At 37.2% G+C, this 13,900-nt stretch overlaps 1 protein-coding gene across 3 annotated transcripts in view; it reads left to right on the forward strand.

Moving 5' to 3' along the window:
* The window catches only part of QSER1 (glutamine and serine rich 1), a 76,865-nt gene that overhangs the window by 35,907 nt on the left and 27,058 nt on the right, over window positions 1-13,900 (forward strand). For all 3 annotated transcript variants that reach the window (XM_029207565.1, XM_029207563.1, XM_029207564.1), the window contains one exon: window positions 231-3,929. In XM_029207565.1, coding sequence (XP_029063398.1) covers window positions 231-3,929 — 3,699 coding nt within the window. The remainder of the gene's footprint in view (window positions 1-230; window positions 3,930-13,900) is intronic.

Here is a 13,900-nt window from a genome sequence, read left to right on the forward strand (position 1 = left end):
ACACATATGAATTGCTGATACCTTTGTAATTTTGTTCCTGCCTTATGAAAGCTAGCTATTTTGAAATGTATTTTTGAAAATTTATGTGCAGAACTAATTTGTCAGGCTTTTCAGTTTTAAAGAGATTTTGATGGATTGAAGGTTATGTAAGTTTTATAAGTCTGTATTATGAAAGCAGATACAAGTGTTTGTGCTGTAACTGCATGAGCATATTTGTTTTCTTTTCATAGGTATGCATTCCTCAGCAGCAACTGAGCTGTTTGTTACTGGACCTTTGCCAACCACTGGAGCACTTCCACCCTCCGCCCTCCCTGCTTATCAGCATCCCACCACCTTCAGCAATAGAAACTTTGCCACCACCTCACCTTTGGTGCTTCAGGATTCAACTTTTAACACTACATCCAATGGAATTTTAAATCCTCATGATCCTTTGCTGCAAATCAAGACTTCCCAGGGAACTGTTCCAACCGCTTTGGCATTTGAGCGCCTGGGCAGTTCTGCGATAAGTAACAGCATACCACCTCAGTCTTCAACATACCGCTCAGCTCAAGAGTCTGCACCCCATCTTTTACAACCTCAATTTAGTTTGTTGCCTTCAGCACTTGGAGGAGCCCAGCAAACTCCTCAAGCCTACGGTTCAACTCTCTTTACTAGTTCTACTGCTTCCATCGAAAGAGCTCTTCTTCGAGAATGTAGTGTTATTAAACACCATCAGCGGCCTTCAGGTACTCAGTCTATTCAGGCACAACTGACTGGTTCACAGCATTCCTTACACAGTTATCTATCAAATGCAAGTGTGGTTAATTTTCAGGAAACAAGCAGGCAGTCATCTTTATCCTGTAACCCAATTGGAGATTCTACTCAGGTGAGCAATGGAGGATTGCAACAGAAGACATCCCAGGTCTCAGTGGAACTTGCTCAGTCCTATTCATCTGCAATTCCATCATCAGGGTATCCTCCTTCTACTACAAAAGTAAAAAGCTGTTCTACAAAACAACCACTAACATCAGCCAAGTCCCCCAAACCTCAAAGTGTAATTCCTCCTGTGCAAACACTAAGCTATTCCAAACCTTTACATAACCAGAGTTCTGTAATATCAGGCCAAGCACAAATTTATTCTACAGCGCAGCTACCAAGCCTTTTATCAGTTAGTCAGTCTCAAAATTATGGTTTAGTACAGCCACATAATGTGCCATCTATTGTTCATTCACATGTTTATAGGTCCAGCAAAGTTGAGAAGTTGCCATCTTTATATAAAACATTGACTTTTTCTGGGTCATCTCAGACTATAACTTCTGAAAATCCAACACTTAATTATTCTTCTGATCAGCAAGAGGTATTATCGTCAGTTACAAATGAGAATTACCCTGCTCAAACAAGAGATCTGTCTTCAGTTAGCCAGTCTCAGAGCTACTCATCTGGTCACTCTCAGGGTTTATCACCAGTTAGCCAGACACAGGTTAGCTACTCATCTCAGTCACAAGTTTTGTCAGTTGTTAGTCCTTCAGAAAGCTATGCTTCAGGGCAGTCCCTAACATTAACAGCCCCTTCTCTTTCTTATTCTTCTGCCTCTCGGGCTCAGAATATGCCAGATTCTAGCCCAACTCAGAATTATATTTCTATGCATTCTTCCCAAAATGCTCAGACTCAAGGGTCATCATCTCCCCAGTCCCAAAAGTTTTTGCCTGTTGTCCAGTCATCATCTTTTGCGTCCTCTACTCATTGTCAGACATTACAGAATAACATACCTTCCCCTGATCCAAAGTCTTACGCTGAAAGAAAACTTGACTCAAATGTGTATACATCTTCAAAGCAAGGGGATGATTTTCCAATGCAAGAGTTACAGGTATTACAGCCGCAAGTATCTCTTGAGTCATCAACCCAAAGGCTATCTGATGGGGAAATTAATGTTCCAGAGTCAGCTTATAAGGTGTCAAAGACAGATGACAGATATTCCCAGAGCATAATCAGAAGTAATTCCCATCTTGAAGATCAAGTTGTTGGGATTGTTCTACAGGAGTCAAAAAAAGAAGAAAACATAGTTGGTTCAGTGGCACAGCTTAACCAGCAAGTTGGCCAAGTCAATAATGCAGCAACCCTTGATATAAAGAAGACAACTAATTTAATGCAAACTCCACAAATAAGGTTGAATACTAAAGACCTAAACCAGCAGCATTCTCTTATACAGAAGGTACATGAAGCCAAGGTCCAGGAGCAGCATGATCAAATAATTAATGCCTCATCTCAGATTCAAATTCCAAATAATGCTTTAGGGCATGGCCATCAGGCATCTCTTCCTAATACACAGGTCCTTTTAGATTCTGCCTGTGATTTACAAATTCTTCAGCAGTCAATACTACAGGCCGGTTTAGGACAAGTAAAGGCATCTCTACAAGTACAGCGTGTTCAAAGTCCTCAACAAATAGTACATCCTTTCCTTCAAATGGATGGTCATATTATTCAGAGCAATGGCGATCATTCTCAGCAGCAACTCCATCCTCAAAATTCTGAAATTATGAAAATGGACCTCTCTGAGTCTTCAAAACCATTACAACAACATCTAACAACAAAGGGCCATTTTAGTGAAACAAATCAACATGATTCAAAGAATCATTTTGTTTCTCTTGGATCAATATGTTTCCCAGAGGCGATGCTCCTCAGTGATGAAAGAAATATTTTGTCAAATGTAGATGATATCTTAGCAGCTACAGCAGCAGCTTGTGGGGTCACACCTTCTGATTTTTCCAAGTCAACTTCAAATGAAACCATTCCTGCTGTTGAAGATGGTGATTCTAAATCTCATTTTCAGCAATCATTAGATGTCGGGCATGTGACGTCAGATTTTAACTCCATAGCAGCTACAGTAGGAAAGCCACCGAATATAAATGATATTTCCTTAAATGGAAATCAAGTTACTGTAAACCTTTCACCAGTACCTACTCTTCAGTCAAAGATGACTCTTGATCAACAGCACATTGAAACACCTGGTCAAACTAAAGCTTCTAAAGTAACTTCACCAGTGGTTGGGCCGGGTCATGAAGTCCAGGAGCAAAGTTCTGGCCCATTCAAGAAACAGTCTGCTACCAATCATGAACCTGAAGAAGATAGCGAAGTACCTGTTGATAGTACATTAAATAATAACAGAAATCAAGAGTTTGTTTCTAGTAGTAGAAGTATAAGTGGAGAGAGTGCTACATCGGAGAGTGAATTCACTTTAGGGGGTGATGACAGTGGTGTGTCAGTGAACCCGACTAGGAGTACACTTGCACTGTTGGCCATGGCCCAACCTGGGGAGCCAATCAGCATCAAGATTGAAGAGGAAAACCAAGATTTAATGCATTTTAACCTTCAGAAGAAGAAAACTAAAGGAAAAGGGCAAACTAAAGAGGAAGACAACAGTAATCAAAAACAGCTGAAAAGACCCGCCCAAGGCAAACGCCAGAATCCAAGGGGAACAGATATATATTTGCCGTATACTCCCCCTTCCTCGGAAAGCTGCCATGATGGTTATCAGCATCAAGAAAAAATGAGACAGAAGATCAAAGAAGTAGAGGAAAAACAGCCAGAAGTCAAAACCGGATTCATTGCCTCTTTCTTAGATTTTCTGAAGTCTGGGCCCAAGCAGCAGTTTTCCACTCTTGCTGTACGAATGCCTAACAGGACTAGACGACCAGGAACCCAGACCGTTCGTACATTTTGTCCCCCACCACTTCCAAAGACTGCATGTGCAACACCCACACCTTTAGTGTCTGAAACTGGGGGTAACAGTCCGTCAGAAAAAGCTGATAACGAACTTAAAAACTCGGAACATTTATCTTCACTTTCTTCTGATGAAGATGATCCTGGAGTATGCAGTCGTGATATTTATAAAAGCACCTCTACTACCTTAAATACTTCGGATGCCACTTCTGATAAAAAGAAGAAAACAGGTAAAGTTTTAAAATTTAGATTCATAATTATGGCTTTCCACTTTAATTTTTCTGGCTCTATACCAAGTTTTATGCTTTCTTAGCTTGAAGCAGGTCTGCATTTTTCGGGACAAAATGCATAGGTAGGTATCTCCTTATTAAATAAGGAGACTTATTTTTTTAAATGTTCCTTGCCTATAGGAAAGTTCTGGGTTTTAGGCTGAGTAGTTCTGGTTTTTCTCAGCTTTTTACCACATGCAGCATCATTTACATAGTGCACTATCCAGACTTTTCTAACCTGAGACATCTTGAAGTGGCTCATGGATATGAGGCATTGTATTGAGGGCCATGTTGTTATATAAACTGGCATATTTTCTTGGTATGCTAATTTTGCCTAAAGATTAACATTTTACTATTAAGTATGGTTATTTTGTGTGCAGCATGCAGATTAATATAATTAAGTTAAAACTTTAAAAATTTTGTGCTGGGGCTTCCCTGGTGGTGCAGTGGTTGAGAGTCCGCCTGCCGATGCAGGGGACACGGGTTCGTGCCCCGGTCCGGGAAGATCCCACATGCCGCGGAGCGGCTGGGCCCGTGAGCCATGGCCGCTGAGCCTACGCGTCCGGAGCCTGTGCTCTGCAACAGGAGAGGCCACAACAGTGAGAGGCCCGTGTACCACAAAAAAAAAAAAAAAAATTGTGCTGGTTCCAAAGTATATGCCCAAATCCTTGGGTGTGTGTTTCACTTTATTCTGTAGTTAAGGGAACATTTCGAGGAACTGTTTTGAGAAGCACTGCCTTATGTAAATGATTGACAAGTAGTATAAAAGTTACTATTTTAAAGAGCATGCTCAGCTTCCCTGGTGGCGCAGTGGTTAGGAATCCGCCTACCAATGCAGGAGACAAGAGTTCGAGCCCTGGTCCAGGAGGACCCCACATGCCGCAGAGTAACTGGGCTCGTGTGCTACAACTACTGAGCCTGCACTCTAGAGTCCACGAGCCACAACTACTGAGCCTGCGAGCAACAACTACTGAAGCCCGCGCACCTAGAGCCCGTGCTTCACAACAAGAGAAGCCACCACGATGAAAAGCCTGCACACTGCAACGCAGAGTAGCCCCCAGTCGCCACAACTAGAGAAAGCCCGCGCACAGCAACAAAGGCCCAACAGCCAAAAATAAATAAAAATAAAATAAATAAATTTGAAAAATAAAAGCTTTAAAAAAAAATCATGCTAAGGAAAAACATACTTATAACAATAAAATAGCTACCACCTCTGTGCCAGGAACTATTAGCAATGCTGTAAGATGTGCTTTGTTATCTCCAATATACAGATGATATAACAGACTAAATGAATTTTCCAGGTCCATACAGTCAGTAAATGGAAGAGCTGAAATCCAGACTCAGGTTTATCTGGTTCTAGAATCTGTATTCCTGCCTTCCTCCTTTTTTTTTTTTTTTTTTTTTTTTTAATAATTAATTGTTTGGCTGCGTTGGGTCTTTGTTGCTGCATGCGGGCTTTTCTCTAGTTGCGGTGAGCGGGGGCTACCCTTCGTTGCACTGCACGGGCTTCTCATTGCAGTGGCTTGTCTTTGTTGCGGAGCACACCTGTGCAGGCTTCAGTAGTTGTGGCTCGCAGGCTCAGTAGTTCTGGTGCACGGGCTTAGTCGCTCCATGGCATGTGGGATCTTCCCAGACCAGGACTTGAACCCGTGTTCCCTGCATTGGCAGGAGGATTCTTAACCACTGCACCACCAGGGAAGCCCCTGCCTACCTCTTTTGTATGAATAGAGTGGTGCTTTATGAGTAAAACCTTGTTTTGTGATGTACTTTTCAGCTTCTCTCCAGATTTGAGACTACCTTTTTAACTACTAGAGTAATATGAAACAGCTGGTATCCCAAATACTCTATCAGCATAAATTTCTGCTAAAACATTTGCAAAGAATTCTCATTTTGTTATACAAGGAAATTAGCATAATGGAAAATCATTGTTAGAGTCAAAACATTAGAGATGTGGCTAATCCTAGTAAGGTTTTACATTCTATTCCCCCAATTCAGAGTTCTTTGCAATTACTGTTATATTCCCTCCTATGTTCCTAGAGCAAACATTTTATAATCTCTGTTATAAAACATGAATCTAGAACTAGTTTCTTCCAGACAACAGTTATTATCTCATTTTTAGTTAAAAATCACCACCATCAACCCGATCCTTACAAATAGGTCTTTGAAGTTCTCCCTTTACCATCCCCATTGCCTCCTCATCTGTGAGAACTCATCATCTCTTGCTTGGACTATTGCAACGGACTTCTCATTAGAATCCTTCCCATCAGTCTCTACACCAGTCCGTCCTCCGCATTGTCATCAAACTTAACAAAAAAGGAAAACCAATTGTTACTTCTCTGCTTTGAAATGCTTCTTGTTGCTCCATGGGAAAAAATTATAATGTGTAAAAATTCTCCCTTTCCATGTTTCACTCTTGCTCCGCCCTTTCCACTTCCCCTCTTCTGTGACAACTGAATTTCTCATTGTTCCTTGGACCTGTGAGCCCCTGTCACAATTGTGCTCCTTTTGGGCAGGTTTTTTTCTACCTAGGCCTTCCTCTTGATTTTTTAGCCCAGCAGACACTTAGTTATCTTTGAAGACCATCTTCAAAGTCACTTTGTGGAAGTTACTCCTGGCAGAATTAGTGCTCATATCCTCTAAATTCCCACAGCCCTTAAATATTTCTGAAGGGCAGAAGTTTTAAATTGCAGCAAGGTCTAGTTTATCCAATTTTCCTTTTATGATTTGCGCTTTTTGTATCCTAAGAAATCTTCGCCTAGCCCATAGTCACAAAAATTTTCTCCTGTTCTCTTCTAGGAATTTTAGAACTTTGCATTTTACATTTAAGTCTAGGGTCCCTTTTGATTTTTTTTTTTTTTTTTGGTATAACATATGTGGTATGGGTTGAAGTTAATTTTTTTGCACATAGAAGTCCAGCTTTTCCAGCACATTTGTTGAAAAGACAGTCCTTTCTCCATTGAGTGCTTTTTGCACCTTTGTCAAAAATTAATTGTGTGAATTCATATTTGTGTGAATCTATTTCTGGACTCTCAATTCTGTCACATTGATCTATGTGTTTATGCTTTCACCAGTACCACGCTGTCTTAATTGCTATAGCTTTACAGTAAATCTTGAATGAAATAAGGCAGTGTGAGTCTTCCAAATTTGTTCTTTTTCAAAATTGTTTTGCCTATTCTAGTTCCTTTCCATTTCCATTTAAATGTTCAAGTCAGCTGTTGGTATCTACAAAAAAATCCTTCTGGGATTTTGATTTCCTTGAATCTGTGGCAATTTGAGGAACACTAAACTGTTAACAATGAGCCTTAATTCATGCACACATTTGATTTCTCTCACTAGTCTTGTGTAGTTTTTGGCATATAGATCCTGCTTTGTTAGATTTATTCCTAAGTTTTTTGGGGTGCTATTTATTGTAAGTGACACTTTCTGAAATTTTCAGATTCCAATTATGCATTAGTAGATTATAAAAATAGTTATTTTTTATACGTTGATCTTAAATCCGCACAACTGATTTATTTTAAGACTTTTTTAATGGGAATTCCCTGGCGGTCTAGTGGTTGGGACTCCACAATTCCACTGCAGGGGGCACAGTTTCGATCCCTGGTTGGGAAACTAGGATCCCGTAAGCCATGTGGCACGGCCAAAAAAAAAAATGGTTTTTAAAAATTAGATTCCATAGGATTTTCTATGTAGAAAATGATGTCATCTGCAAATAAGGATAGTTTTATTTCTTCTTTTCCAGTCTAATGCTTTTTCATTCCTGTCTTAATATACAGGACTTCCTATGCAATGTTTAATAAGAGTGCTGAGTGTGGACATCCTGAACATGTTCTTGATCTTTGGGAGAAAGAAATCAGTCTTTCACCATTAACTATGATGTTCACTGTAGGTTTTTGTAGATGCCTTTTTTTATTGCATTAAAGAAGTTCCTTATATTTTATAGTTTGCCAACAGTTTTTATAATGAATGGAGGTTGAATTTTGTCAAATGCTTTTTCTTCATCTATTTAAATGATCATGTAGTTTTCTTCTGTAGTCTGTCAGTATGGTGAATTACATTGATTGATTGTTAAATATATCTGTGGCCTTGCATTCTCAGGATAAACTCCACTGACTGATATATTATCTCATTTATACATTGATGGATTCAGTTTTCTAATTTTTTTGTATCTGTGTTCACAATGAATATTAGTCTGTAGTATTCTTTTTGTAATGCCTTTGTCTGGTTTTGGTATCTGGTTATTGCTGACCTCATAAGTGAGTTGGGGAGTATTCCCTTCTTCTCTATTTTCTGCAAGAGATTGGGTAGTATTGTTTCTTCCCCAAATGTTTGGTTGAATTTGCTAGTGAAACCATCTGGACCTGGAGTTTTCTATGAATTAAATTTCTCTGACAGAACTATTCAACTAGTCTGTTTCTTCTTGACTGTGTTTTGTATCTTTGAAGGAATTGGTCCATTTCATTAAGTTGTCAAATTTATGAATATAGAGTTGTTAGTAGCATTTCCTCATTATCTTTTTAATTTCTGTAGGTCTTGTAGTGATTCCCACTCTTACAGTCTTTTTTTAAAAAATAAAATATGGCCTTTTTTAAAAAAAAATTATTTATTTTTGGCTGCACTGGGTCTTTGTTGGTGCATGTGGGCTTTCTCTAGTGGCAGCGAGTTGGGGGCTACTCTTCACTGCGGTGCGTGGGCTTCTCATTGCAGTGGCTTCTTGTGTTGCGGGGCACAGGCTCTAGGTATGTGGGCTTCGGTAGTTGTGGCACGCAGGCTCAGTAGTTGTAGCACATGGGTCCCACTCTTACAGTCTTGATGTTGGTCATTTGTGTCTTCTGTCTTCATCTTCGTTAGTCTGGATAGAAGTTTATTAATTTTATTGATCTCTTCAGAAGACCAGCTTTTAGTTTCATCGATTTTTCTCCTTTGTTGACAATTTCACTGATTTCTGCTATTTTCATTAATTCCTTTTTCTGTTTGATTTTGGTTTATTATGTGCTAGTATTTTTTTTTCTAGTTTCATATGGTAGAAGCCTAAATTGCTGATTTCAGACCTCTATTCTTTTCTGCTTTAAGCATTTAATGTTACAAACTTCTTTCTAAGCCCTGCTTTAGCTATGTCCCACAGATTTTATTTTTATTATTTGTTTTTATTTTCTTTTGTTCTGAAAGCTTTAAAAATTCCATTTGGTGCTTTCTTTTTGATCTATAGTTATTTAGAATCATATTTTAAGATATTCAAATATTTGGGAATTTTCCAGACATCTGTCCTTTATTGATTTCTACTTTGTGTAAGTTCAATTCTTTAAAATTTTTAAGGTTAGCTTTATAGCCCAGAATATGGTTGATCTTGATAAACGTTCCAGTGCACTTTAAAAGAATGTGTATTCTGCTGTTGTGTGGATTGTTGTATAAATGTCAATTAGATCAAGTTGGTTGTTAGTGCTGTTCAGATTCTTCTCCTTGCTGGTTATCTGTTTACTTGTTCTGTCAATTACTGCGAGAGGATTTCCAAAGCTTCCAAGTATGCTTGTAGATTTGTCTGTTTTGCTTTTCATTTCTATCTGTTATTGCTTTGTGTATTTTGACCTCTGTTTTTAGATATGTACACAGTTAGGATTGTTAAGTCTTAGCGAATTGACCCTTTTATCAGTATATAATATCCTTCTTTTTCCTTGATAATAATCTTTATTCTGAAGTCTACTTTGTCTGTTATCAATGTAGCCACTCCAGGTTTCTTTTGATGAATTGCATGTATATCTTTTTCCATCCTTTACCTTTAACCTATCTGTGACGTTATATTTAATGTGGGTATTTTGTAGACAGTATATAGTTCAGTTTTGTCTTTTTTAAAAAAAACTCTAATCTCATAATCTCTCTTTCAGCTAGAATGTTTAGACCATTTACATTTAATGTAATTATTGATATAGTTCAATCTTCCATTTTATCGTTTTCTGTTTCCCCCCTTTTTTGTTCCTGTCTCCTCTTTCCTATCTTTAAAATAAAAATTATTTGAACTTTTTTACTATTTTATTTTTAAATTTATCTCTTTATTTTTTGGCTGTATCCTTTTGTATTATGTTTTTAGTAGTTGACATAGTGATTACAATCCACTTAGTTAATATTTTTGCTACTTAAAATGTAAAAACCTGAAAACCATAGAGATCTCTTTACTCTTGCCCTTATGTTATATATATTTGTCCTATATATTACCTCTACATATATTGAAAACCCTGATAGAGAAGTAATTTTTGCTTTCAACAGTCATATATATTCTAAATAACTTAACAGGAGCAGAATAGTCTATTGTATTTACCCAGATATTTATAATTGCTGTTGCACTTCCTTTATTCCTGATGTTCCAGGTTTCCCTCTGGTATCATTTCCTTTCAACACAAAGAAGTTTTCCATTTTTAAGACTTTTTCTTTGATTTTCAGGATTGTAATTATTTGTCTGGATAAGGTTTATCCTGTTTGGAGTTCATTGAGCTTTTTGAATCTATAAAATGTATCTCTTTTTCCAAATTAGAGAAGTTTGGGGACGTTATTTTTTTCTGCACCAATCTCTCTCCTATGGGACTCCAATGACATAAATGTAAAATATTTTTATATTGTTACTCAGGTTCCTGAGGTTCTGTTTATTTCTTTTTCAATCTTTTTTCCCCCTCTGTTCTTCAGATTCTATAATTTCTATTGGTCTGTCTTCAAGTTCATTGACTTTTTTGCCTTCTCAATTCTGCTACTGAGCCTATCCAGTGAATTTTTTATTTCAGATATTTTTTTCAATTCTAAAATTTACATTTGGTTCTTTTTTCTAGTTCCAATGTCTCTGCTGAGAACTTACATATTTCCATTCATTTCAAAAGTATGTTCACCTTACCCCAGGGAGCCATGGTTATGATAGCTGCCTTCAAGTCTTTGATAATTTTTAACATCTGAGTCACCTTAGAGTGGCATCTGCCAATTATCTTTTCCCTTTGAAGATTGGTCACATTTTTCTGGTTCTTAATATATTGAGCAGTCTTGGATTATATCCTGGACATTTTGAGTACAATACTGTAAGACTCTGGGTTCTATTAAAATCCTCTGCAGAGTGTTGATTTGTTTTGTTTTAGCAGGCAGTCAGACCATAAGTTCTGTCTCATCTTTGAGTGATGGTCTGAAGTTAGTTCAGTTTTCAAAGCCTTTGCTCTGGTGCTTTGGATCTGTCGGAGCAGTTAGTCTGGAACTTGGGTGGATGGTAGACTGCTATAGTTTAGATCTCAAAGACTTTGCTATACTAGTTCGGGTATATTCTGCATATGTGCAGTTTAGGCATGAAACTAAGATTTGTGTAGGTTCATGCACAGAATTAGAGGATACCACTCTCCACTTCTCTCTTCCCTGGGAATTTCCCTACATGCCCAGCTCTCAGGGTTCCCTTTCCCAGACATTTGGCTAGAAAGCTGGAATTTTCCTTGGATTTTTTTTAGCTGCTTATGCTTTAACACAATTCTGTACAACTAGGACTGCCCTTGGGGCAGCACACTGAGAGAAGAGAAAAAAGGACAGGGAATCCTCCTACATGTTTTTCCCCAACTTTATTGAGATATAATTGACATACAACATTTTCTACTCTCTTCATGCCATAGGAGCCCATGCCCCATCCAGGTGCCTCTGGTACACCAAAAAGACAGGTCTTCTGTTCCTGTCTAAGTAAACCTAAGATGTCAGGTTTACTGCCTTTGCGTTGCAGCTCTGTGACTTGGGTTGCCCTTGCGGCAGGGCTGGGAGAGAGAAAGAGAAGAAAAAAGAAATGACAGTGGCCCCCCACATTCTTACTTCGCATGGGGCTCCTTTCCACTCCTCGAGGTCCAGAAAGACAAATTTTCTTGGAGTTTTTGTTGTCTGTGTCCTGTGTAGTTCTGCATAAGGGCCACCCTCTAGTCAATGCTAGGTGATAAGAGAGGAAGGAAAGTGAGGAAACACCTCTATATAATTATTTCAGTTTGGGCTTCCCTCCCCAGTCTGCCTGCAGTTACTAACTTTGCAGAGTCTTCAGGTAGTTGCATTTTATGTTTTGTCCAGAGTTTTTATTTGTAATAAGTAGGTCTAGTGGACTTAACTTCATCTTGGTTGGCACCAGAAGCCTTTCATGAATTTTTAAAAATTTGTCTTACAGGTTAAGTCGTTATTTCTGATGCTCAAACTGTCCTGTAATGGGCCGGTAGGAGCCCCTTCAATGTTTTGAGATTTTGATTGTGATTACATTGAATTCACAAATTAATTTTAAGGGAGAATTGTTAATCTCTACAATATTGTCTTCTCATCCACTTATGGAATGTAGTGTTTTTCTACTTATTCAGATCTTATTTTATGTCTTTTAATATCTTATCATTTTTTTCCACATAGATATTCTATATTATAGTATCTAAAAAATACTAGTTTTACTAGTATTTTAAATATAATTTTCCCCATAGTGTTCTCTCATTGGTTACTGATAATATATGGCAATGATTGATTTCTGTGTCTCCATCATGTGTTTGGCATTTTTGTTGCATTTCTATTTTAACAGTTTTTCCACCTGATTCTCTTGCATTCTTAAGTAGATGATTATATCTTCTAAAAATAATGGTAATTTATCTGTTTTTTTTTTTTTGGTAACTTATTTTATTGGCTCAGGCCTCTGTTGTTTAACAGTAGCAATGATAGCAAGCATCCTGGCCTCCTTCTTGATATTTAGTAAAATATGTAGTGTTTGACTATGAAATATATTTGTCAGTTTCTAGTATACCATACTCTTTAAGAAGATATCCTTATGTTTTGAAGTTCTTAAGATTATTTTAAAATTAACAATGAGCATTGAATTTTGTCAGATGCCTTTTTGAGCTGGTTCTGGTAAATCTGCTTTCTTTTACCCCCACATTCATCTATTACTTGATTTCTTAATGCTAAACCTCTTTTTAAAAATTTCTGCCATGAACTCTGCTTGGTCATGATGAATTGCTTTAGTCCACTGTAAGATTTAAGTTGCTAGTATTTTATTTGGGATTTTTACACCTAGATTCATAAATGAAGTGAATGTATCGTATTTTTTGTCTTAATCTTGTTCATTTTTGTATTCAGGAATATGCTGACCTTACAAATTGAATTAGGAAAGCTTTTATATTTGTTTAAATTTTAAAAAGCTTATTATATATAATTGGGATTTCTAAGAATATATCTGGAACTCTCTAGTTTTTTCCTGATAGTTTGATCTATCTGGGCCAATTTAAGAATGGCATATTTTCTAGTAAAATCATCTCTTTCATTTAGATTTTAAAATTTGTTGTTATAAAGTTGTACATACTATTACCTCATAAGTTTGTAGTCTCCTCTGTTTCTGTAGGTATGTTCTTTCTTGTTCCAACTGATTATTTGAATCTTTTTCCTTATCAATCTATGGAAGACTTGCCTATTTAATCGTTCTTTTCAAAGAACCAATGTACTTTTTTTTTCTTTTTTTTTTTTTCTCATCATTTTTTATTCACTTTTTCTTAATTTCTGTTTTTATCAGTTCTTTTTCTCTATCTTCCCTGGGTTGAATATTCTCTTTCTGGCTAGTTTGTTATTTGTTTGCTGTCTAATGAATGGCATTAAAGTTGTATGTTTCCTTTTTTCTTTCACTACACTCTGGCTCTATTCCTCTGGTTTCAATTTTTAATGCTCTCACTTTCCTTTCTAAATGGTTTGTCATTTCATTTGATTTCCTTTTAACCCAAGAGTTATTAAGAATAGTGGGGTCTTGCCTGTTTCCCAGTAGATTTTTGGTTTTTTGGTTGTTTTTGGTATTCCTTTAATACTAACTTATGGCCCTGTTGTATTGTGGTCAAAGGAATATGAATTAAGTAATGTCTACATTTTGAAATTTGTGGAAATTTTGTTACTAGCTTGGTAAATGGTCAATTTTTATAAATATC

The sequence above is a fragment of the Monodon monoceros genome, unplaced genomic scaffold (genome assembly GCF_005190385.1).
Source record: "Monodon monoceros isolate NGI ecotype Baffin Bay Population unplaced genomic scaffold, NGI_Narwhal_1 Super_Scaffold_7, whole genome shotgun sequence".
Taxonomy (NCBI): Eukaryota; Metazoa; Chordata; class Mammalia; order Artiodactyla; family Monodontidae; genus Monodon; species Monodon monoceros.